General features: G+C 42.2%; 1 protein-coding gene across 10 annotated transcripts in view; it reads left to right on the top strand.

Moving 5' to 3' along the window:
* Positions 1–26,076, top strand: part of tns2a (tensin 2a) — a 76,040-nt gene that overhangs the window by 15,418 nt on the left and 34,546 nt on the right. For all 10 annotated transcript variants that reach the window (XM_034696859.1, XM_034696858.1, XM_034696857.1 and 7 more), the window contains exons 2-3: positions 11,052–11,157; positions 11,596–11,633. In XM_034696859.1, the coding sequence (XP_034552750.1) occupies positions 11,052–11,157; positions 11,596–11,633 (144 nt within the window). The remainder of the gene's footprint in view (positions 1–11,051; positions 11,158–11,595; positions 11,634–26,076) is intronic.

Genomic DNA, 26,076 nt, shown 5'->3' with positions numbered 1-26,076 from the left:
TCATATCTCGATCAGCACACACTGTACGGGGGTGAATTATTTCATAACGCAGCACTTTAGAAGATATTAAGATTACGAGTTTTCCATTATGAGAGGCACAGCTGACTTGATTGACATTAGCTGTTGGAGAGGAGACTCAAAGCCCGCCTCTTTACCTCACACTAGTTCGACAGCAGTTATGTTGAGTTCAACGTATCCAATATGGCTCCCGCCGACGATTGATTTCAAAACAGCTGGGTGACGTCACAGATAGTATGTCCATTTATTCATACAGTCTATGGTTCCACTCTAAATGTTCATGGTGAGTTGTATGTTACACCTAAAATAAAATAAGGATGACATTTTTGTCAGAAAATGCTACTCAAACATGAACAGGACAAAACTAGCTGAAAGATAGATCTTACCAATCTGTCCAAAGGGGGCACCAAAATCCACATGCATAACTTGGAGGAGGTTTAATGTTGATTTATACTACTGTATTAAATCTACGCTTCAAACACTGTAGGTTCACTGAACCTTGTACCTGTGCAGAAGCCTGACCTGACAACTAAGCATCAAAACTACACAGACCACAAGCCCTGGTCCGCTGGGTACATAAAAAGTATAAATAATGGACGTAGTATCCGTGATGTCACCCATCTGTTTCTGAGCACTGTTTTGAAGCCAATCGTTGGCGGGAACCATATTGGAAATGCTTAACTCAACCAAACTTAGTGTGAGGTAAAGAGGCAGGGTTTGAGCCTCCTAGCCAACAGCTACAGTGTTCCCGCCTGTCAATCAAGTCAGTCATGTCCTTAAATGAGCAAAACTTGTAATCTTAATATCTTCTGAACTGTCGTGTTCGAAAATTCATCCCCGTACAGTGTGTGTCGATAGAGAAATTAGCTACGTCGACCCAAGCTGTTTTTGAACCAGGCTGTAAACATGTTTATTTCTGCTGTAAAGATCGTCTTCTTTGAATGGGTGTGTATGTGGTTTCCTGTGTTTCTGCAGCCAGCCTCAAGTGGATGCTCGATGAACTGCAGTTTATAACACTTCCACATGGGCTTCATATTTTGAGACCGGAGGTTGGCACTTTGCTGGGTAGCATTATATTTCCTGCATTTACAGCCTTTCCGATATTGCCATTGTCTGGCTGTACGCTCCATCTCCTCTGACGTCTCCTCTCTTTTCTTCTTTGTAATAATTGATCAACTACTGCTCCACATCTATCAGCTCCAACTCAAACAGAAAGTACGCTCAGAAGTTTCCTGTGAACAAACAAGCGGAGAATGTAGCGGAACTGTAAGATGGTGATATCACTCGCTTGGTGCAATGTTTGAGTGTGTGTATGGGTGTGTGTGCATGTGTGCGTGACAACACTGATTAATGACTGTTTCTGGTTCATACAACAGCCAATTAATGTTGTCAGATTTCCCATCCTGCTTTGCAAAGTGAGGAAAGCAGCTATGGACTAAGAACAAGATAACATTGTCCGACCTGTCAGACCTTTCCTTCTCTGATAACGGTGCCTATGTGGACTATATGTGACGCTGATAAGCTGGAGTCGGCCTACAGTTTCATCAGATTGGAAAGGGAGCTTGTGATTTTAAAGAGTCTGACTTTCTGGAAGAGCTTGGGCATGAAATTGGTAATAAGTAATGGTCCTTCACATCCTCCTCCAGCACACAAACACTGTACCTTACTGAGCTAAGTTTAAACCCTGAGGTGGTCCACTGGAGATGCTCAGTAACCAACAGTACAATACTCCACTGTAGTATGCTGCATCAGTATACTGTAGGGATTGTGTATTTGTAATTATTGGGTGTAACTGAGAAGTTTGATGGTCCAGAAACAGTTCATGTGTTTATTTGGGACATCCCCTCTTCACTGCCAAGGGAGGCTTTAACAGAGGTCGGTTCACATTCCCTCATCCCAGATGCACTTACATTGAGTTCAAATCCACAGGAGCGGCTTTACCCTCTCAGCTGGAAAATAACCCTTCAGCATTAAGACAGGATGGATGTTAATGATTCACAGTTTTACAGAAGAAGCCACAGGTTTCCTTGAATCTGAACCTCTCTGAGTCATGAGTCTGAGGCTGCAGTCCGATCAGATCTGGTCCTTATGTGCTTAACCATCACTGGATGATGTCATGGACTTACTGAAGCCCTCTCTCAGTTCACGGAAATTATTCTGAGGAAAAACAGATGTTGTATTTTGTGCGTAAATATCAACAACTGCAGCAGGAGGTTTTAGTGGTGCTACTTGAGCAATAAGACTGCTCTGTGCTTGTGCTTGTGCTTGTGTTTGTGTTTGTGTGTGTGTGTGTGTGTGTGTATGCTTGCGTGCGTGCGTGTGTGTGTGTCTCTGTGTGTGTGTGTGTGTGTGTGTGTGTATGCATGTTGTAAAGCAGGAGTCTTGTGAACGGAAGTGTGTCATGGCGACTCGTTGACCTCACCTCGGGAACAGGCAGTCTCTGTTCCCTCCACTGCCTGTCCCACCCTTCGGACACACGCGTGCACGGTCACATACAAATGAACAGGAACACATGTATTAACACGCAGTCGGGCCTGGATGCCAACAAATGATGCAGGAACTCAGACAGCGGAGCATGTGAGGTACACTGAATGGAGGGTGTGATTTAAGTATACAGGAAGTCACAAACACACCACTGAAGGACTGTGTGTTGTACTGCATGAAGTCTCCTGTGGAAATACAGTAGGGCGTGACGCACCAGGATTTTGTAACCTGTTCATTTAGGACTGCTAATGCGCCCGCATGGCGTTTATTTGATAACCGTACAAGACGTAGAAGAACGTTTTTAAGACAAACACAGCTGTGGAAAACAAAATAATGTCAACTGAGAGGAGCATGAACAAAAGCATCACCCCTCCCTCTCACTCCTGCAAAAGTTTGAACACATTGTGCAGCTGATCATTGCACTGCAGTCGAGGAACATGCATGTGATGTGTCCGTGAACAGTGCAAAAACAAACGAGCTGAAGCGCTAAAAATGTCCAATAGAGCGTAAACTCACACCGTCATTAGTGTCTGTGTCATAGTTTCCTAGAGTTAGCTAAACTATGTGTCAGAGCTGACCCAGTCTGCAGCAGTTGACAGCCTAGCTTCTCCTCCACCTGGTTTCTCAACGAAAGGGCCAAGATGAGCTGGATCCCCTGTGGGTGATGCACTGACTCGGATCTGATAGGTTTCTATTCTAGTCAATGTGTTAACTTCCACTGGATCCGCTCCGTTGCATTACGGCTGCGTCTCTGATCCAGCAGGTCGGAGATCAGATACACAAGACTTCTATTTTTGCTGGATGCTGGAGCATGACGCATCAATCTCAACAGAGCAGATGGAGCGGGACAGGAAGTCAGGCACCAAAACAAAATGAAAACATCCGGTTAATTTTCAGAATAAAACATTGTATTTCACTTAACTACAACAACAAACCGTCATGATGAGCGGAGCCAGGCCTGGAGTCAACAGGTCAGAGGTTTTCAGAGGACCAGAAAGACAACATGGATGAGGAGAGGAGGAGGAGAATCCTTGATTCTGTAATTACCACTGGAAAACCTCGGCCACATGACTCCAGCTGTCCGGTGGGTGTTTACGGACGAGAGAGCATGGAGCCAGGCCTCAGGTGGATGTCCTGTGTCAGACAACCCTACCTCCAAAAATGATATAAATCCCTTTAAATAACATGGGTTAAATAGGACAGAATAGGGTTCATAGTTAGTCTGGATTCGCATCCTAGACTCGTAGACTCTAAACTCGAGGCTTTAAGTTAAGTTTCTGCTCTAAATCCCAACGCTCTGAAAAGAGGGAAGATCCAGTTGAACACAAATGATGATATTTCTGGTCCTGCTACATCGATTTTGTTCCTGTTCAGAGGGCTAACGTTGCCAGTAATGAAATGTGAAAAAGGGTTTGATTTCGTGCAGTTTGGCCTTGTGGTTGTGCTTGTGCCACAGGCGATCAAATTCAAGCAGTATGAATTCAATTATATTCAAAGTAGGTCATGAAGATCAAATGATCAGCCTGTTGGATGCAAGGCAGAGCCGAGTGTCTGTGCTAAAAATAATGATGTAAAGATCTGAAGACAAAGTTCCATTATGAGCTCCTCTAATGGAGAGGAGTGAGAGGACTGTGCCCTCAAGGGTTCTTATGATGCCTTCACTGACCATCTGCAGCTGAGGTCACAGAGCTCAGTCCTGTAGTCGGTCACTCCCACACAATGCACAACACTGTTTAAATATCAAGACTATTTTTAGACAGAAGGGAAGGAGCGAGAGTTTCCAGAGATGAATGTGTGCTCTTTCTGTTTCTGTCTATTTGTTTTGACTTTTTTATGCATAAATCTCTCCCAGTGTGTGTGCATTTCTTATATGTGTCCAACCCCTCCCTCGTTCAATCCTGCTACTGTCCTGACGGCTGGCATAGGTGCAGCGAGGAAGGGGAGGGACTCCTGATTAGAAAGCATGTCTTTGACTGCAGAAACCTCTGGCTTCTCTCGCTGCCAGGAGTTAGAAACCATAAGAAAAAGGAGTTTCTTGTGTGTAGCAGATGTTGTAGAAGGAGGTGGGGTCTGTGCTGTCACACGGGGGGGACACACAGGGTGTGGGAGAGGAGAGGGGAAGGCTGTGTGTGTGTTTCCTCTGGCTGTCTGCAGGGATACCTGTCTGCACGTGAGTGTTTGTGTGTGCAGAGTTTGACTCTTTCAGGTCTCAGGTCTCTGTTTCAGGTCTCATGTTCTTGCTGGTTGAGACTCTTTAGCGTAAATGGTCACATGCACATTATGCTTAGGTGGGTTCGTTTGTCACTACTAAACGTGTTGTTGTGGAAATGTGCATCTGAAGCGATTGATGAATGTGTTCATTTCGAGCTAATCTGAAAAACATGTTTCCTAATTCTCATTATCTTCTGTTTTTGTCTTTTGCAGCACCGGTTTCTTTATTAGATCAGAGTCCTGAAAACAGAATAACACATGGTTTTGCAGAGGAAGATGCATTTGAAGCATTACAGTGGTGACAGTAATGACTATCTTGGGGAACAGGCAGAGCATCACAGGTTGTGCTTAGCGCTCGTTCACTCAGACTGGACCAGCTGTTTTCTGTTTTGCTGTGTTGTCATCCCTCTCAGAGTTGTAAAACCTTCTTCGCTGTGGTTTCCTCTGTTGGACTCCCAAGTTGAGCAGAATGAAGTGCTTTAATTGATGGTTAATTAAACAAGTGTGCACAGCAATGCTTGCTTTGATTAAGGATCATATACAAGCAGACCTAAAAGTTTCTCTATGATTTAGGACCCAGGTCCTGCACTTTAAGATAGCTCTGTTTGGAAGTGTTTTTTCTTACTTACCATAATTACATAGACTGACGTTCAGTTCTTATCTGTGCTGAAGCCAATGTAAATGCAGTAAAAGTTATATTGTATTTATTTTATGACCAAGAGTTATAAAACAGCTCCTTGGTTTCCACATCTCATGCTCATTACAGCAGAGCAAGCTATTTTAAATGATGCTGAAATGATCGGGGGAGTTAAATGTTGAACTTAACTCAACTTGTCATTAACTCAAAATTGCTGACTTGAAAAAAAATCTGACTTACTTTGCCCTTTCTATATTTATGAAAACAAAACACTTAATTTAGAATATTGATTTAAAGCTCCTGTGAGGAACGTCAGTTTGTGTGTATTGTCGTTACCCCCAATGACTAGCAGGACCTGTTATCTCTTCACCAGTTTGTCTCAAACATGATTAAGTAGTATTTCCAATCTGAAAATCTCACCAGATATGTGACTTATCAACTCTCTTTGCTGTGGACGATGTACAAATAAATGCTGTGTCAGCAGCAGTTTAACTGACACCTCCCCCCGCCGTTGGTTTCAGACATTAAAAATAACCTTGTAGATAAAGTTGATCTTTATGCTGGTGGTCTTCTTTGCATTTGTTGGTCATATATAGGCATCAGTATTCATTTCGGTATATTTCATAATCAGCTAAAAACTCCTCACGGGGGCTTTAATTTCTCAGTGATCTGTGAATTTAATACAGCTTAATAAATGTTGCCGCTGTAGCTCTTGGAGAAGTGGTTCAAGATTATTTTGACAGAGGGTGTTCATTTATGTATGCTGTGTGTTAGCATTGTTTCCAAACCTGCAGGATGCTGTAGTCATGTGAAAAATATGAGCCAAAAGGATGATAGCGGTTTCACATAAATGTCTTACTTGTATGATCAAATCACAAACTCCTATCACATGCGTTCGTACCAAGCGGCAACCTCTATGCCAATGTGAAGGTGTTAAAAACTGCAGTTCCTCAAGTGTCCACTTGAGGCTGGCTCCGGAAGTACAGGAAACGACATACACACACATTCAAAAATGCAGATCTTTACAGCAGAAATAAACATGTTTACAGCCTGGTACAATAAATGAGTGTAGTCTGGATAGCTCATTACCCCATTGGCACACACTGTAAGGGGCTAAGTTTTTTCTAACCTGGCAATTTCGAAGATGTTAAGATTACAAGTTTTCCATGACAAGAGGCACAGCTGACTTGATTGAGAAGAGGGAAAACTGTTGCTGTTGGCGAGGAGGCTTAAAGCCAGCTGCTTTGCATCACACGTAGGTTAGGTTGAGTTCAGTATTTCCAATATGGCTCCCACCGATGATTGGCTTCAAAGCAGCCCTTCAGAAACAGATGGGTGACGTCACGGATACTTCGCCCTTATTTACACAGTCCATGACTCCTACACACTTCATGTCAGCGCATTAAGTGGTAAAGTTTTACTGCTATAAGTCAACATTAATTGTTTTGAAACATAAGGTAACTCCAGGTGGATAACTGAGCTGACTTATATAAAATATTCAAACACACTCTGAGTCTTGTTTTGTCGTAAAACCACATTTCTTTCTGGGCCCACTGAATAAATTCAGCCTGCTGCTTCATATTTGTGGAGCAGGCTTGTTTTCTTTGAAGTGAGCTGGTTTGTTCAGATTCATATCTGTGTTTATTGAATACATAACTGCCACATGCTACACGTTGGTCAGTTGACATCCTCATGACTCGCCTCCAAAAGTATGATGCCCCCTCCCTCCTTATAATTCTTTCAGTGTACTAGTCTCATGGACCATCTTTATTGGGGAACTGTTTCTTTTTCTTTATTTGAAGTTATATTTTTTGTGGCATTTTCGCCTTGAGTGGACAGGACAGCTGAAGAGAGACAGGTAATGTTGGGAGTAGAGAGCAGGGGAGGACATGCAGCGAATGGTCGAGGCTGGAATCGAACCTACGACCTCTGTGACGAGGGCTGTAGCCTCTGCACATGGGGCGCACGCTTAGACCACTAGGCCAGGGGCGCCCCAGCCTGAAGAACCTTTAGCTATCAGTAGATAAAGTACGGCCTATTGTCATGAAAGAAATGTTAAAGTGAATTTAGATTAATTGACAGACTTTGTGGTGAGATTTGGTCAACATTTATTTGAAGGAAAAATGTAACTTTAAACCTCCAAGAACATTTCCAATAATTTCTAAAACATTTCCAATATTTATTTCCAAATTCTAAAGACCAGCCTAATACGGAAAGTTACATTTTTGCCACAGTGTCAACAGGCTATGGTGAAATGTGCAGGACTCCTTTCTGTGGATTGATTTGATATGTGGTGTGTGATCAGGTTGTCCCTGGCATTACTTTAATGTTGAGAATTATCTATCAATGTTTCGGGTTATTGACCAATCAGAATCAAGTATTGAACACAGCTGGGTAATACATTTTAGAGAATGGTATTTGTTGCAGAGGCAAAACTGGAACCTTGCTGAGAAAAAATGTGGTCCCTCCAATAAGTTTTCCAGCAACATATTTTGCATTTCACTGGAGAAGCAGCAAACAGTTGTTTTTTTAAATGGATTCACTGGATAACCAAAGATAGAGATCTTACAGGAAATGGTGGGAGAAAGAAATGTGGAGGATTACATGCGACAAAAACTGGACTCAAACTTCAGGGGTATTGAGTTCAGCGCCTTAACTCCAAAGCCACCATGGTGATTTCATTGACGTCAGTTTGAAGTTATGATCCATTCCCCTCATATGAACCTCTGTGCAGCAGATTATATCTCCCTCCATCCATATGAGCCTTTATATAGCATCCAGTTGCAGCATGCTGACCATGATTGCCTGTGGGTGGATTATATAGTGGTCTTGATTGTGTCTGAAACTCAAAGAATGCTGCCAACCTCTCATCTGTGTGTTTATCTCTCGGCCCACATCACGGCTGTGGTCAGGCTGACAGGTTGCTTTTTTAAACTCGTCCTGCTCACACACACACACACACACACACACAGTTTAGGATTATTGCACAAGTTCAGAGATGAGAATGAGGGAATATTTCAGTCTGAACCCGCAAATGTACCAACAAGTAGAGGTTGGGTTCTTTTATGACTGCGTGTGTGTCCATGTCTAGATCTAACATGCTTGGTCAGTAGGCATGGATGTCAGGGCAGAGCTAATGAGGAGGGAATACATGAGGTCATTAAATTAGTCATGAGGAGAAGGAGCTTGTTATGCTTAGAGTTTAGGAATGGGGGGACTCAGAGTAAGGAAGCAGAGCTAAATTAAGGATTCATGGAAACAGGATCAGGATAAGACACCATGAGACTTTAGTGAAATACAGTTTGGTCTGCGACTGTGAAAAGCACCGACGAGAGGCCAAGCACGCCGAGCCAAGTGAAAATGATTTAAAGGAAAAACAGGATTTCAAAAAGAAAAGTCTGCACAGCTTCGGAGAGGGACGTCAATCCCCCGACCACAGCGTATTATATAACAGACATCAGCCTTGAAGCCACCCACCCTGTGCACCTCCACCATCCATGTGTTGCTGTGGTTGTAGTACACTTGTAGTGGAGCAGGCCAGCAGCCGCTGAACACTGCTGGCAGAGGGTGATGCCAGGCAGGCAGCTGTCCAAACACTGTCCGGTCCCAGAGCAGCAGAATAATGGAAAAAGTGTGCAAACAGCACCCTGTCTTTGTTACCAAGGAGGAAAAGCATACACAGAGGAGACACAACTCCCTGTATGTGTGTTTATCAGCTTCATGAGAAGAACACAGACGCTGAGCAGCACATGAAGCTTTCTCATATGCTGATGCTGTTTATCTGTTTATTGGTAACCATACATGAGTTACAGGAGTATAAGAGATACAGCAATAACTTGGTCATGATCTATTTGACCATCTCCATGTTTAACAAGATATATATGATTCCTGATAGTGGTTGAGGTACAGTCAAAATAAAGCAGTTTAAAGGAGGTCTGTGAGGAGTTTTAATGTTGTTTGAATCTGGTGAGTCCGTAGCAAGCGGCAACCTCCAGTCTAAAAATATAAGTCCAATGTGGAAGTGTTAAAAACTGCAGTTTCTCGAGTGTCTGCTTGAGGATGGCTCCAGAATTACCGGAAACCACATACACACCAATTCAAAAAAGACGATCTTTACAGCAAAAATAAACATGTTTACAGCCTGGTGCAAAAATCAAGTGTAGTCTGGATAGCTAATTTATTGATTGGCACACACTGTACGGGGGGTGAATTTTTTCACAACGCAGTCATTTCAAAGATATTGAGATTCTGAGTCTTCCAATGAGAGGCGCAGCTGACATGATTGACAGGTGGGAACACTGTAGCTGTTAGCTAGGAGGCTCAAACTCCGCCTCTTTATGTCACAACCACTCGACAGCAGCAAATTGGCTTCCACTGACGATTGGCCTCAAAACAGCGCTTCAGAAACAGATGGGTGACGTCAAGGATACTCTATCCATTATTTATACAGTGCATGGTCCGTTGTGTTTTTCTGGGATGAGGACTGCATTTCCCATGAGCACCATCACCCATAGAAGATAAAGAAGGTAAAGATGTAGCTCTTGCTAAAGTGTGCATTTGTTGTGGAAGTAAATTCACAAATACAGATCATCTTTTTAAAACTACTTCTTTGTTGAGATGATGTATTGATTTGCAGCTATGTTAGATGAATTGCGCATTAAGAAAGCAGTTTAGTTTATGTCTTCTGGATGACAAACTGTTGGATGTTTGTTTTATGACTCCTAAATAAATCATCATAATCACCAAAACTTTTACAGCGACCCTCATAGTTTTCTTTGTCACGCTGTAGAACAAAGGAACATATCATGCTCAAAATCCTACATTTTTGACAGGAGACCCACCACTTTCCATAATACGAGCACTGCCTCTCAGCATTACATTGCATAAATAGTTTGCCCCTCCTCCTATTCTGCATCCAAGCATGAAAACATGCTTAGCAGTCCTCATACTTAGCCCGTGGTTTGGAGGCATTCTCATGTTCAAAGAGTCACATCAGGCCCAGTCATCTGTGGAGCTGAGCCCATGTTAGGAAACAAAGTGCGACCACGATCACACTCAAACACTGATATACACACACTAACACACAGGCTAACCCAAAAACTGACACACAAGACGAAAAAGATCAGTAGATTTATTTTCACTCTCATGTAAAGAATTAGAGAAACACGTTGGCTCTTTAATTCGTTCCCAAACCTTCACACACATTCAGACACACTGAGGATTATAGCGCGGTTTGGGCGGGAACCACAAGGATTATTACTGGAAAGTTACACAACCAGAACAGAAGTTCAAGAGGCAAATGGAGAAAAGAATAAGTGTTAGATGTGGAGTCGTGCACTCATTCACACAACTCTGCTCTCTGGTCTGCTCAGGTTGAAGCTGACAACTCTAATCTCCTGTCATTGTTACAGTCCACCAAGCCGTGTCTTTGTTTCCGTCTTTCGTTTTTGAAGAGCAATTTGGGAAAGTCCAGTTTGGCAGAGCATCTCTGTGTCTTGTTTTCATGCTGCCGGACTGAAGTGTGAAGAGGAACAAAACAACGTTTAACAGCTGCCAAGTCAAACTCATGGAAGAAGGTTTAACAGAGCTCATTGTTTCTGGAAGTAGGCTGTAGAATAACTTGTGGTTCTGTCTCAAGTTTCTGGGTATGAGTGTAATTTTTCCCTTCTCTCTCTCTCTGTGTGTTTGTGTGTCTATGCAGGGGGGGAAGGGTGAGCCCCACGTCTTCAAGGAGAAGACCTTCAAAAAGAAGCGGCAGTGCAGCGTGTGTCGGCAGAACATCGACAACATCGGCTCCTTCTGCAGAGGTAAATGTAATGAGCATAGTTGTGTCGTCACCGGTGTTTCACGTCTGGTTTACTCTGAAGGCACTGAGACCAACGTGATAACCAATGTCATGACTTGACTAACACAGCAGCAGGGAGTGGGATGTGTTGCACTGATGAATCAGAGCAGCAAACTAGCTTTGTCATGACTGCATTTGTAGACGGTTATGATGCATTTATGCAAGATAGGATAGTTGTTAATCCTGGAGCATCAACACTGAAGCTCAAATGCAAAAACACTGCCAGCTCTAGTATTTCAAATGAGTCATCTAGCTCATGACTCCCTAATGATAGTCAAGTTTAAGCCTAACAAGTTATTTTTTGTGTAACCCAGGAATGTAGATATTTATCCAAGTCAGTCATCTAACCTTCTTCTTGTTTGGTCTCTCCATCTTTCCTCCAATCTCTCACTTTTCTTAGGATGCAAGACGGCTACCCACAGGAAGTGTGAGGGCAAGGTAAGTTTAAATTCAGTATGTAAGCTCCTGTGAGGAGAGTCTAGTTGTTTCTAAAACTCACAATAATATAATTTGATGCCTCTGTATGATCTACAAGAGCAAACAAGACCATCAGCAACAACAACGCTGACTGTTTTTATGTAGTTATCTTAATGTGTGTTACCGCTGCCATGGTTCAGAGTCAAATGAGGCGGTTTACAGAATGCAGATTCACTCACAGCGACAAGGTAGACAGCTGCAAGACAGCAGGACGTTTTTTAGTGACAACCATCTTGCAAGTGTGAGCTGATTAGAAAGTCACGGAAGAACTCCACGAGATCCTGCAGGATAACTCTGGTAGTGATCGATGTGGATCACAGATTTGTGGCTGTTTTGTAGTTCATAATAATACATCTATAAATATATGACCTGATATAAAGTCAGGGGACTGTACTATATGTTTGATCTTGAAATTGACCAGATGCTGTATGCCGTTCATTTCATCAAAATTAGCACCTGACAAGCGCCAATGGCGGGTAAAAAATTAGTTTGGCGTGTAAAACAAAAACACAAACTCGCCAGTGGCCGATCGAAAATTTTGTTTTGCATGTGAGGTTTTGTTTTCAAACTTTCGCCCATTTCTGCCGACTGTCAGGCTATTTTGACCCTCACGGCGCGCTGTAGTTGTGTTGTGATTTGTTACGTTGAGAACGGCATGACGTCAGCTACTGGAGTCCTATTCATTCCCTTTGCTCGAAGAAGCACGGCGGGAAGAGCGTTTTGAGGAAGATGTGGCAACGCATTCCCGGCATGAAGCCACCACAAACAAAAAGGATAAACAAAGAGGCAGGAGACGATCAAGAAGAGGAACAGACAGATAAACAGAGTAATGTCACTTCAGGACATTTCAAAGAAAACTGGAAAATTGACAAGGCTGTTACTATTTTAAATCAAATAAGGCATGATTTTTTTATTTGGCTGGTGAAACATATTTTGGGTCGGTACATTTTTGGAGGTCACTGGTAAAATGAGGTAAATGAGGTTAAACGTTAATTTTAAGCCCTGCGTTCATGTGTCCAACTCCCTGTCCAGGTCGATCTAATGTTCAATTTGACGCACAGGGCTCAGAGCTCAGAGCTCAGGGCTTGGCCTCCATAGCAAAATAAAGCTAGTGCATATCTTTAGCAAAGTGAAATTTAGATGCTGCCGGGACGGAGCTGAGACATGCTGTGGGGCTTTCTGAGGAAACAGGAGCTTTGTCGCCCACATGCTTGCTGTGGAATCAGCAGGTTGTGACACACTGCTTTCTACCCGAGGGCTGCCACATTGACACAAATGAAAGTTCCTTACAGTATCTTAAAGTCATTTAGTACATTATTACATTAATAGTACATTAGCGTTGGTCCTTGTAGTTAAATAAACTTTTGGAAGACGACAGTGAGAGCATGAGAACTGGGTTAAATGTGCAGGCATCGCCAGCCACCAACATGACCCGACCAATTCCAGGTTAAGTCCAGATGCTGACCATCTAATCTTGTGAGGCCCCATGGAGTAAGCTTTCCCTCACATCAACACTCTTGTGTCAGTGGACTGGACTTCATGGATCATGAAGAACTAAAGCTCTGAGCTGTTTTGAGGATTGTCATACCCGAGAGGTAAAAGATACGAGGCAGAGGCTGCATGAGGGCAGGAGTCTCAGAATCACAAACATGAAGGCCTCTCAGTTACATTCCTCAACCGGAGTTGCGAGCCTGGCTCACTGCTGCCTCTGTGAAAGGCTCATTGATGGAGGGATGGTATAATGAATAGACAGAGAGATGCAGAGGGGGAGAATGCCAGCCATGGGCAAAGTGACGAAGAGGAGGTCGAGGATGAGGCCAGGGGAGGCTTGGCAAGCGGGAGGCGAAGGAGACCCAGCCAAGGGCGAAGGCATGTGTCAAAGACGAGCCTCATTCCTCCAGCGTGGCTCCATCCTCTCTTCTCCTTATCGAGGAGAGAGCCAGAGGATGAGCTCAGACATGAAAGGAGGGCTTTCAAACTGCACATAAAAGTCAAAGCAGGCTCTCAGTCTGACTTGTGATATGGGTTGTGATTTATCCCTGGTTGGACAGACAAGTAGGGCGGCTACAGGACATGTGTCCCTGCATGTTTGATATGACTAGACTTTGTTGGTTTGTTTGACCTTACAATGAAACCACTGCAGGATATACTGTCCTCTGTACGCTTTGTTATAATACAGCAATACTCGGTTAGAATGGTTGCACGCTAAATATGAAGCTACAATGGGCTAGTTTGACTTAACATAAAAACTGGAAACAGCTAGGTTTACTCTGTGTAAAGATAAAACCAAAGCACTAAAGCAGAGTGTGTAGCAACTTTAATATCAAAGCAAACTTTACTTGGCATATCATCTTACCTTTGAACAGAGCCAGGCTACCTATTTCTCCTTTTTCATGTTGATAAGCTAAGCTACTTTAAGCTAACTAGCAGCTAGCTGTAGCTTTATTTAGCATTGAAACAAGTGGCAACCTCTGGTCTTAAAATATGAGTCAAATGCGGAAGTGCTTAAAACTGCAGTTCATCGAGGATCGGTTTCTGGAAGTACCTGAAACCACATACACACCAATTCAAAAAAGACAATCTTTACAGCAGAAATAAACATGTTTACAGCCTGGTACAAAAGACGAGTGTAGTCTGGATAGGCTCATTTCTCTATCAGAACACACTGTGTGGGGGTGAATTTTTTCATAAGGCGGTAATTTCAAAGATATTAAGATTACGGGTCTTCCAATGAGAGCCACAGCTTACTTTACTGACAAGTTGGAACACTATAGCTGTTGGCGAGGAGGCTCAAAGCCCGCCTCTTTACGTCACAATCACTGGACAGCAGCAATATGGCTCCTGCCGATGATTGTCTTGAAAACAGCGCTTCAGAAACAGATGGGTGACGTCACGGATACTATGTCCATTTTTTATAGTCTATGATTGAAACATGAGACTTGTATCAATCTTCTCTTCTAAGTCTTCACCAGATAGTGATTTTGCATATTTCCTATCGAGATGAATTTCTTAAAGAGACAGAAAGAGGAGGAAGTGTTTCATCTATCCCAAGTTATCCCTTACTCCAAATATTCAAGGTTCCAAATTTGCAGCAGATCTTTTAAGTGGTGGAAGAACTGCTGAGTCACTCAATCGCCTCATTGTGTTATTGAAACATTTTATTTTCAAGTATTTAAAAACTTTTGGGAGTAAATCTTTGAGGTGTTTTGAGAAGGATTTCATAAAAAGGGATTTGTTATTCTAAAAGTGACGTATAACTTCAGGTAAACCCTTTAAACTCTGCAAAAGTGGTCTGTAAGTACCAACGCTAGCTTAAAAAATGCGCCATTCTAGGATGTGTAAAACTAAAGCTTTACGGTCATGTTAGTAAATATACCACAATAATGAATGAGTTACATTATGAGCGAATAAAAACAGGATTACGAGAATAAAGTCGTAAATTTACAGAAATACCCCCAGCCTTCCTGTAACTGTGTGATGTGTTGTTGTTGATTGTTAGCCGGAGATATCCATCAGTGCTGCCCAGGAAGGGAGAGGTCAGATAAGACAGGGTGTGGGGGTCTGGCTTCTGTATCCATCTCAGCTGTTATCTCACACTGTATGTGGGGGGGGATCTGAGGCAGACAGTATCTATCTGTTGTACAGTGACATTTAAAAAGCATACTTAAGTGACAAGAAGACATGTCTCATCTCTAGATCCAAACAACGGTTCCCAGCTGTGTGACTCCTGGTTTGATTCCCATCAGTCCTTCAGCAGCTGCTCCTCGCTAAGTTACAAGTGTGAATAGTTCTGGGTTTTTCCTCACTTGCTCTCACATTTGGAAGTTATTAAGTTTAACCTTGTGAATGAATCAGCTACCTTGAACCTCCTCCGTGTTACTGTGTTGGAGTGTTTATGTGCACACTCACATCTGGAGGTTTGTCATCTGTGAGCCATCCTGTTCCCCCAGATCTCTATTTACATCTCCACCCGGCTGGTGTTGCCATAAACTGAGTGACAAATTATCTCATTACACCGTCTAGAATTAGTGCGTCCGCTTCAGGTCTCTGGGAAAACCCTCTCATAATCCAAAACTTCCCTCCAAAAGAGAGCGATTGTTTCTGAGAGCATGGACAGTTCATGTTTTGTTTTCATTTTGTTGTCCTCTATCACTCTGTTCCCGACTCATTGGCCCCCAGGGTCAACAGCCTCCAGCTGACCCGTCATCCCCATGCTATTTAAAACACAGACTATCTTATTCTCAATCTCACTGAACACATAAACAGAGGGCAATGAACAGATTTATTCCAGCATGTTCTCAGAACACAGTTCCTCCTTATCTCTGATCCCGAGAGGAAAATCGAGTCCACAGGGAATTTGGGAGAGGGAGGGAGAGTTGGGGAGGACGACAGGGGCCATGGGCAAAGAGATGTTGAGGGTTGGCGAGAGACAGGGAGAAGGAGGGGAGTTAGAGGAACAGTGGGAGGAGGAAGGATTAAAGTGAGTGAAATGCAGGCTGTGACAACTTCACTGGCATGTCAGTCCAATTAGGCAGTGGAGGAATTTCCGCTGGTCAGGGAAAACACTTGATGACTCTCTGCCCTCAGAGAGACTGACACAGGAGAACCCCCATTTATATGAAATCACACAGGCTGGTTCACTGACTGTATGACTGATGAGATGAACTGAAAGGAGGAAACATAGACTGTATGAAACATGGGCGTAGTCTCAGTGACGTCACTCATTGGTTTGTGAAGAAGTGTAATGAAGCTTAAAGATGGCGGTTTCCTTTTTGGCTCTGACTAATTCTTGTTTTTTTTCTAGAAACAAGCAAAGAGAGTTGTTGAAGCTATAGCCTAGTCGCTTGGCAAACAGCTACCACATGCTGACCTGTGTGTCAAATCAGCCATGCCTCCAAATATGCTTGACTTTTAGCCTTAATTGAATCAAAAAGTGTGAGTTAAAGGAAATTCACATCAGGATGACGGTTGTACAATGCAAAAACTCAAAACTACCAACGTGTTTTTGTTGAATTTCTTGTTAAAATAATCTAATCAAACTGAATTTAAGCCTCATATATTTGATAAGTCTTGCCTGGCGTCTTACTCCAAGATGTTACAAGCACAAAATAGGACAGCAGGAGTCGCTGCTGTAGACGACCTGCTGCTGTGGACGCTCCTAACTAAAGGGGCAACAACTACTACTACTACTGTCCGTCTCATCACTATCATCTCTCTCTCTCTCTCTCTCTCTCTCTCTCTCTCTCTCTCTCTCTCTCTCTCTCTCTATCCCTCTCTCCTACACGGTCTCAGCAGATGTGTGTCTAACATGAGTCTGGTCCTGCTGGAGGTTTCTGCCTGTTAAAGGAAGTTTGTCCTTGCCACTGTAACTTGCTAAATGCTGCAAAGTGCTCTGCTCATGGTGGATTAAGATGAGGACTGGATCTTATCCTGTCTTGATGTTGGGTCTGTGTTACTAACAGAACATGGATCGAGGAAAATATCCTATCTGCACATAGCAAGTCTGTGTCACTATCATCTTTATGGTTTCACCCAAAAACCAACTTTAAACTAGAAAATTCTTTAATCCAGTTTTCCTGTGAGGTTGTAAAAATCTGGCAGAAGCGTTTATCCTGCAATGGGTCGTCTTTACCATCATGCCCATTATGGAACAATCTCCTATTAACAGCTGGTGGTAGAACGCTAAATAACAAATCATGGCAACTTCGAGGAATAAACCAACTAAGACAGATAATGAAAGATGGTGAAATGGTGCCTTTTAATGAATTAAAGAATAATTTTGACTGAAATAATGCCGACTTTTTCTCGTACTTACAACTAAAATCAATCGTTGAGCTACTTGTCTCAAAAAGCACCTCCACATGCCTTAAAGGTGAGTTGGATAACAAACTGAGGGAGATTGCTTCAGGGAAAAGATTAGCTTCTAATCTATATAGTTTATTTTCCACTGCTTCCTTGGACAGCTTATCAAATATCAAACATCAATGGGAGAGAGATTTGGGTGTATCCCTGACCACTGTACAGTGGGAGACTGTTCTTAAAAACACAACAGCCTTATCCAAATGTGTTAGATATAAAATTATTCAATTAAAAATGTTATATAGGACTTACATCACGCCAACCAGATTAAAAAAAATCAACAATTCCCTCTCACATTTGTGCTGGCATGGCTGTGGCGAGACAGGAACATTGATCCACCTATTATGGCACTGTCCTTCCATGAGGAGATTCTGGAATGAGGTTACCACAAGATTGAGTTTTATTTTGAAAGTAAAAATACCACCCTGTCCGACAGTCTGCCTTCTTGGCACCAGAGTAGGAAACATACGCTCAACGCTTATACAACGAATCATCATGCTAGCCTTTTTGTCAGTGAAGCGTATTATTATGATGAACTGGAAAATACGTAGACCAAATTGCTTTAACATTGACGATTGGTTAAAATAATTTATGGATTTATTGTCAATGGAACAGGCAGCTTCATCCCTATCTGAGTTTGACTGTGGAGATGAAGGACCCTGGAACTTTATAAGGCAATTTTTGGAAAATAATGTTATATGATTGAATTTTCTGTAAATGAACTGCGCCCCCCCCCCCCACATTAGACATTACTGTCTAATGTCTATTTATTATTGTATATTGTAGTTTATGTAGTCTTATGTGAGTTTGTCGATTTATGTTGTACAAGTGGTGTACCAGTGTATTGTTCTTTGTTTTGAAAAACAAATAAAAATATGAATTATAAAAAAAAAAAAATAATAGAACATAGAGTACGGTCTTGACCTGCCCTGTTTGTAAAGAGTCTTCAGATAACGTTTGTTGTGATTTGGCGCTATATAAATAAAGATTGATTGATTGACAGAGTTTAGTCACCTGTCAGGTAAAGATGGTTTGTATTAAGTTAAATGTGTGCATAAACAACACATTTTAAAATACAAAATGTAAAATATCAGTAATCTTTTTATCCATCAGGAGCAAGGATATGCATATTGGCTCAAAAAAATCAAGAGTCCCTAATTTACAAAAGGTCTGTTCAGTCTTTTCTTTTCACTTGCTGTCCTGTAATGTGCCCAAACTGTAAACATCACGTACTTCCAAGATTGAACAATGGCCAAGCTCTACAGTTGTTGTAAGACCCTGACTCTGACGGTCTCTCAGTTTGACTCTTTACATCTCGACACACTTACAGATTGGATATGGTTGCTGCCCAGTCTGACAGGAAACCTGTCTGAGTGATAAGTGGTAGTACAGATGGTGTATGTTGGCAGTGCAGAGCTGTGTATCACTGTAATTACAATCCCTGCTTCCCCTCTGTGTATCAGTATCCCTGCTCGTCCTCTGTCCTTATCCACGTTTGACATGAACCTTTTGCAGCGTGTGCTCCTCTTTACAAGAAGAGGATGTACAGTTTAATACAGATAGATGGAACGGAAGTGGGGGAGGAAGCAGGGATGAGAGGAAGAGCAACATGACCCTCGATGTTTCTGTAACATGAAGGTCTTTCATCAGGACGATTGTGGTTGGAGCTCTGCTTCCTTTCCCTCCCTTTGTTTAAGTAAAGATGCTTTTTGGACATCAACCCAACAGTCTGCTTATGACTTCTCCTCCATGTAATAATGTTTAAACCCTTTTATTTATTTACTGGAACCATTTTGCCCAAGGCCGTGCTCCTCATATTATTACATTTTTACTGGCTTACAGAAACAAAACAAAGGATGTGATGGAGTAATGTTGTGTTTCCCAACATACAGCTCAACAGGACAGCTGACCCAACAAGCCCCCCATCCCACAGACTTCCTTTCATATGTGAACCTCATGGTCCCAGAACTTCCTTGTTGTTGCTGTAGGAATATGTCACTCATGGATTTTAAAGCACGTCAGCCCCTGCTCGGTTTTCAGCCGTTTCAGGGACAAGGGAAACAACACGGCCACAAGTTTAACCTTCATAATATTTATTCAAACACTTAACTTAAGACAAACTTCTGAAACATCACACAAATATACTTCTGATGGATCTTAACGACATCAATAGTGGTTACATTTTTGCGGCATTGAGCTCAGACCTCTGGTTTCCGTCCTGCAGACCTTGCGTTTCACTAAATCCTCATGCAGTCAGTGTGAGTCATCCAGGATAACAAGATCCAACTGTATCGCTTTAACATTTGAGGGACTATGGCTGTCTCTTCTGTCTGAAGGAGTCGCCACTTTATCACAGACAGCTCTGGTAATTGCCGAGATAGGCTGGTGTGTTTTGAGTTCAAGCTGTGTGTATGCATGTGTGTGTGTGTGTCAGAGTAAGACGAAGGAATGAAGGAGTGGGTGGACGATGTTGATGAGAGTTAAAACCATAAGCATGACAGCTAAGTTAGCCAAGTTGGGACAGCGCCAGTCCACAGTGTGTGCATGTGTGTGTATGTGTGTGTGTGTGTGTGTGTGTGTGTGTGTGTGTGTGTGAGTGTACCAGCGGGGGCATAAGCCGCACTAATTGGCTGTTGGGTTTGGTCCGTCTTGAGTCTGACAGGAAGAGGCCTTTTGGATATCTCTCTAACCAGGGGTCTTTATAGTGACAGACTGAGTCACAGATTTTAAAGATATTTATAAAACTCCCAGAATCCCTCTGTAAACACTTAAAATGCCTTTACGGTCACAGTGCGGTGACGCAGACCTTTGGACTCCCCAAGGATGGCTTGATGCTCAATTTCTTTACGAACTGTATGAGAGGCAACCTTTTAACAACATGCCCATTCTGATAACATTAATGCAAATATTTATGCATGAAAAGCTACAACTAGGGGTGTGTCTGATTTGACTGACAGGTGGCCGTTGTAGCCACCAACCAAGACTGATTTGCCTCACCTTGACATCACTTCTTTGAAAGTTTCTAGGTTATCTGAAAGCTCAGTGTTGTCAGCGTTCAAGATATGGTGGCTGCCATCTTTGGGCTTCATCACCCTTCTTTGGGAACCATTGGATTGACATCACTGAGACCACGCCCATGCTTTATAAGACCTTTGATTTAGGGATGGGCAATGATTTTCGAATATTCAAATATTCGTTCACTTGATAAAAATCGAAGAGTTACTGCGAATATATTCTCATTTTAAAAGTAAAAATGTTCATTGTTTTTACTGGTGCCTGGTTGTAACGCAGTATTCCTGCCAGACAGTGGCTATAGTGTCAGAAAGTTGTTTGCTAACTGCATTAGCATGCAGAAGAAGAAGAAGAATGCTAACTGCGTTAAATAGCAAAAGAAGAAGAAAACATTAGCATCAGTTGCTGCGATTTTCTCAGTTTCTGAATCTCACACTACTACACACACTACTACTTCAGAGACTGGGCATGGCTGTAAAATGTAAACATACACGCCACGCTGCGTCACAGAAACACCGACATAAAGATCGAGACAGACGCTGTCAGTGCCCGCTACTAGCAGCACCTCGTCCTGCCGCTGGTTAACGAGACTGCCACACAAACGGGCTGTTAACGGGACAGGTGTGTGTGTGTGTGTGTGTGTGTGTGATTGGGGGGGGGGATTATTCGAATAATCGTCGAATAGATGCCAATGATTATCGAATAGTATTTTGGCTTGAAATGTATGGAGTCAGAACAGTCTCATAAATCACAAATGCACACAGAAGGATTCACAAATGTATTTCAACTCACACACAAATATATATCATTCTATATAAATTTTAAAAAAAATCCACAAATAAAAAACAAGATTCACAAACGTATTTCTGATTCACACACAAATATTTATTGTTTTATATATATGGAATAAAAATCCATAAATATAGGATACATTTGTATCTTGTTACATTTATATACGAACTCTGCAGTCTGCATTTACGAACTGTTTGTATTTTGTAAACTTCACTGCATTTGTGTGTGGAATTTTTGAGACTCTCCTGCCTTGGTCAGATCATAGACTGTATAAAATATATATATAAATATAAAGATATCGACTCGTCTTGGTCTCGGTGCACTCTGGTCTCGGGCATGGCTAAAGGGATCGCTTTACAACCACAAACCCCCCCGAATCTACGCTACTGTGATTGGATGAATAGGAGGGAGACATCTGATTGGCTACAGACATTGCCCTGCTGAAAAAAATGCACAAGATACAAACGTAAAGAATATTTGTGGATTTTTATTCCATATATATAAAACAATAAATATTTGTGTGTGAATCAGAAATACGTTTGTGAATCTTGTTTTTTATTTGTGGATTTTTTTTTTACATTTATATAAAATTATATATATTTGTGAGTTGAAATACATTTGTGAATCCTTCTGTGTGCATTTGTGATTTATGAGACTGTTCTGACTCATGTTATACTTCTTCATATAGTAAATCAAGATAAAGTGTTGCTGGAGATACATTGCGTGGTGCTGGTTCTATTGGTTTAAGTGCCTGCCTTATACTGAGGCTATATTCCTCATAGCAGCAGTCGTTGGTTTGACCCTTTACTGCATGTCTTCTGCCACTCTCTACCCCCCACATTTCCTGTCTCTCTTCAGTTGTGTCTCTGTATGGTTTCTAGGGATGTGTATTTCTTACAGGGTAGGGTGTCTTCTTTTTGTTTGTTCTATCAGTCTAAATTCCCCTCCTCAGGCCTTAGTAGCTGTGTTTTTTAAAGTATATGTTTGTACTGCATTTAAAGAGCGGTAAGAATGCTGCATGAACACTCAATTGCATACAAATTGTTTCACCACTCTTCAGGGATTATGCAATCCTGGATTGATCAATCCAGACAGCAGACCTTTCTTTCACATGACTGATTAGCTGACCCTCGCTGTGTGGATTACAATCAGTGCATTTATCTCCAGAGAGTATGAAACAATGCCAATAGGAGCTGACATGAAGAGAAATGTAAAGATCCAGACAAAAGGCCAGAAAACCTGAAAACCTGAAGACCTCTCTCTGTAGATTGGTTTGATGGCCAAAGCAACGTGTGTCAGTACTGGTTTAAAAGTGTCCTAAAAGATTACCACCAAGTGTAAAGGGTAAAGCATGAAGACTTCTGATGAAACTATACTTCACAATGACCTGAGTTGTCTGTGCTTTAAGGCTGCAGACCAAAATGAGGGCATTACATTTCATTTAGGAACAATGTTAACATTTTTTCTGAAGTTGATTTGACAAGTAAAGGGAAACAAAAGAACTAAGGTGATCATTATAAGAGTAAAAAAAGCACAGGATGACAACTAGGACCACAGAGTTGAGGCTGATGGCCCGCTGACAATGTACAATACCCGTCTGAAGAATGTGGATGCATTTTTGTGCATACAGTAAACACTGGGCAAAGCATGCTGCAAATATAGAAAGAGGAGGGGCCTTGTGCTTCAGAGAGTTGTATCCGTGCCTTCTTATCATCAGGATGGATGACAGGGATGCATTTAAAGGAAGCTTAACCACAGAAGGCACACAGCGAGAGGAGACCTGTAATAACGCCTCGTGTTGGTTCACAAGAGATTTTTCCATTGTTGATGTCTCCCAGTCCCATCCCTCCCAGAACTTCCTGCTCTGTTTGTTTACTCACGTTTATTTTTGTCCGGCTTCAAGCTCTCTGCCCGTGTTTGGCTTGGGAAGATGGCGATGGTGCTTGAGAACACGACATAGACCTTCTTCATGTACCTCCAGACTCTCTGTACAAGCAACATGTGTGCATTCTTGTTGGTGTTTCCCATCTGTACAGCTCCATGAGTATGTGAGTGTTGTCAAAACAGGGAATTGCATCCCACACGGTCATTAAAGCTCCACCACAGGGACCCATGTGACCTGCTATATCTTCAGCTGCTTGGAGCGACTGACAGAGCCCCTTTTCTTTCCTTATGGGGTCAAAAACAAGTATTGGAACACAAGACTAAGAGAGAGAGAGAGAGGGGAAAATGCTGAACACAGAGAGAAGTAAAAAGAAAGAGAAACACCCAAACGCTTTGTTAGCCGGTCTCACGTACAGAAAACGATGATGTGGGACCCCTTGGTTAAGTCCAGAGGATACAAGTGTTTCACCCATGGGTGTTGTTTTTGCTCAGCCGTGGCCTTGAGGTCCCCTCATGTTAGGCTCACAGCTTTCTGGTTTTCTCATGAAGTCCACCTTGCCATGATTAAGAGGCATTAGACATGTGGGGTCCATTTGAGGCGCAGTTATGAAGCTGAGCCAGGTAACTCTCAGACCGGCTGTTTAATGAGTCCTGCAGGTTCAGGGAGACCATCTGCTTCTTTGGACTGCCAGACATAAGTGACAAAGTTAAAGCTAGACTCAAGGTTGTGTTTCTTTGGATGTTCAGCTTGAATGCAGGGTTCATACGGAATGTTGTTGAAACTCTTAAGCCATGTAAGAACTGTTGGTGGACATGAAGGAGTTCAACTATGTTGAAGGTCTGTGTCTTTGAGATGGTGCCCCAGCAGACCCTGTACTCTGATCTCTACTTAAAATGTAGCATCTGTTATGTGCTGTCAAAATTGGGAATGGGAAGTGTTCTGGTTTTTGTTAGTAGTACGTCTCTAGTCTGAGGAGTATTGATGAATTAGCATGCATAGTGAATGCAGGAGAAACAGTCTGTATGAAGAGCAAAAGCAGGTGGGACACAATCCTGGGTAAAGACTTCCTGGCTCCTGGTGGTGATTTGAAAATGATGTATTTGTCTCGACAGTATAAGCGTATGCATGCTGTGCTGCTTGATGCATGAACATTCTTACTTGCTTGCCATTCAGTGTTTAGATTTCCTGATCAGAATGTATCACAAATGATTGATCAAACCTCTGTTTGCATTTATGATTTTACAAATCTCCATCATGATGTCGTTATTTCAACTTTAAACATGTTCATTACAAATAAATCACAAGATCAGTTAAGTTTGGGACTTATGAGGCTCAAGTAAGCTACTGTGTAACTCCCTACAGAGTCCAGCTCCTCTGGAGGATGTAGTCAACCAAGACATGACAGCAGTTTTTTCATACATACAGTATATGAGGGTTTTGCTTTGCTGTTGAACAGAACACACAGTTGCTTCTCAAGTAGCTGATTGGTCTGTCACAATGCAGCACACAAAAAGGGCTTTAAGTTGTTTTTTGCTAACTGCAGGCTGTGCTGGAAATAAAGAAATGTTGGCCATCATTCACAGAAGCACAGATTGCATGTGTTCAGACTGAGGAGTAAAAAGTGGATAAAATAACTGATAAGTTCCACATTTATATATTTTGTGCTGAAATTGTTTGGCTACAAGACACGGTCTTTGTTGAAGAACTTATTGTGCATTGATACTTTCAGGACTCTTATGATCTTCACAGAAATCAAATGCTCCTCAAACCCCTCCTGACAGGTCTTTAATTTAAAGCATGTTCTACAAAGTGGGTGAGAGTAAAGGTAGTGTTTTCAACCCACGTTAACCACAAGTGTTTAAATCAGCTGCTGGATGATTGTGCAAATTGTGCCCCACTTCTAAAACATTTCACATTTGCCATTTATGTGAAAATATGCTGCTGTTACTCTATCCCTGTGTTTTGCAGTAATAAAATCAGCCTGCATAACTTTGAACATTTCATTTATTTAGTTTAATTGAATGTACTGCTTATCTTTAAGGAATTCTAACTATGACAGAAAACAGGTGTAGGACCTGAAGTTCCTCGCAGTGTGAACTCTTCAGTATTCCCTGAACGGCAGTATGGGAGTTTGTACAGAAGCCTAATGAGCTCAATCTCTTTTTGTTTCAGTTAAGGGGATATTTGTCTCAGAATTACGAGAAAAGTTATTTAGAGTTTGTCTGATTCAACACGATTTGGGTACCTCGAAATCTCAACAGAAACTCAACGAGGTCACTAAAGGAGGCAAACATACCCCGACTATATCGGTATCTTGACATCACTGTGATCTGTCCCCTTTAGAGTCTGTGTTTGCTCCTCGCCCTCTCTCACTGATGATGGTGAAGATGAAAGAACACAAGGTCACAGCCAGCATCGTCTTTCACTGCTGATTCGTTGCAGCTTTCATCAGCGCTCTCTGATTGGCTCTCCCGGGGGATCTTAGAGAAAGGGAATGCTATTAAGCCTAAGGCTAACCATTAAAGGACATGCTACATGTGCTGTGATCATATGGGGCCAGATGGTTTGATCTGGATCTCACAGATATAGTGACAAGCAGATCTTTGTACCCCTTCACAGAGGACTGTAACCTCTTGTCCATGGTAGAGTTTGGCTCAGATATTTAGCATCATGTGGACAATTAGCATGGTTTCTGGGTAAGCTGTTAGCTCAAAGAGTTTGCAAACAATGAAACAGAGATTTCCACTCTGCTTTGTTTATTTTAAAGTACTTGATATGGCTCCCTCTATCTCTTTTTCTCCTCTATCCCTCTTTCCAGACCCAACTCGGCTGTCTAACATGAGTCTGGTTCTGCTG

Source organism: Notolabrus celidotus, chromosome 11 (assembly GCF_009762535.1).
Source record: "Notolabrus celidotus isolate fNotCel1 chromosome 11, fNotCel1.pri, whole genome shotgun sequence".
In the NCBI taxonomy this organism is placed as follows: domain Eukaryota; kingdom Metazoa; phylum Chordata; class Actinopteri; order Labriformes; family Labridae; genus Notolabrus; species Notolabrus celidotus.
Note: the sequence above shows the minus strand (reverse complement) of the source record. Positions and strands in the feature narration are given on the sequence as shown.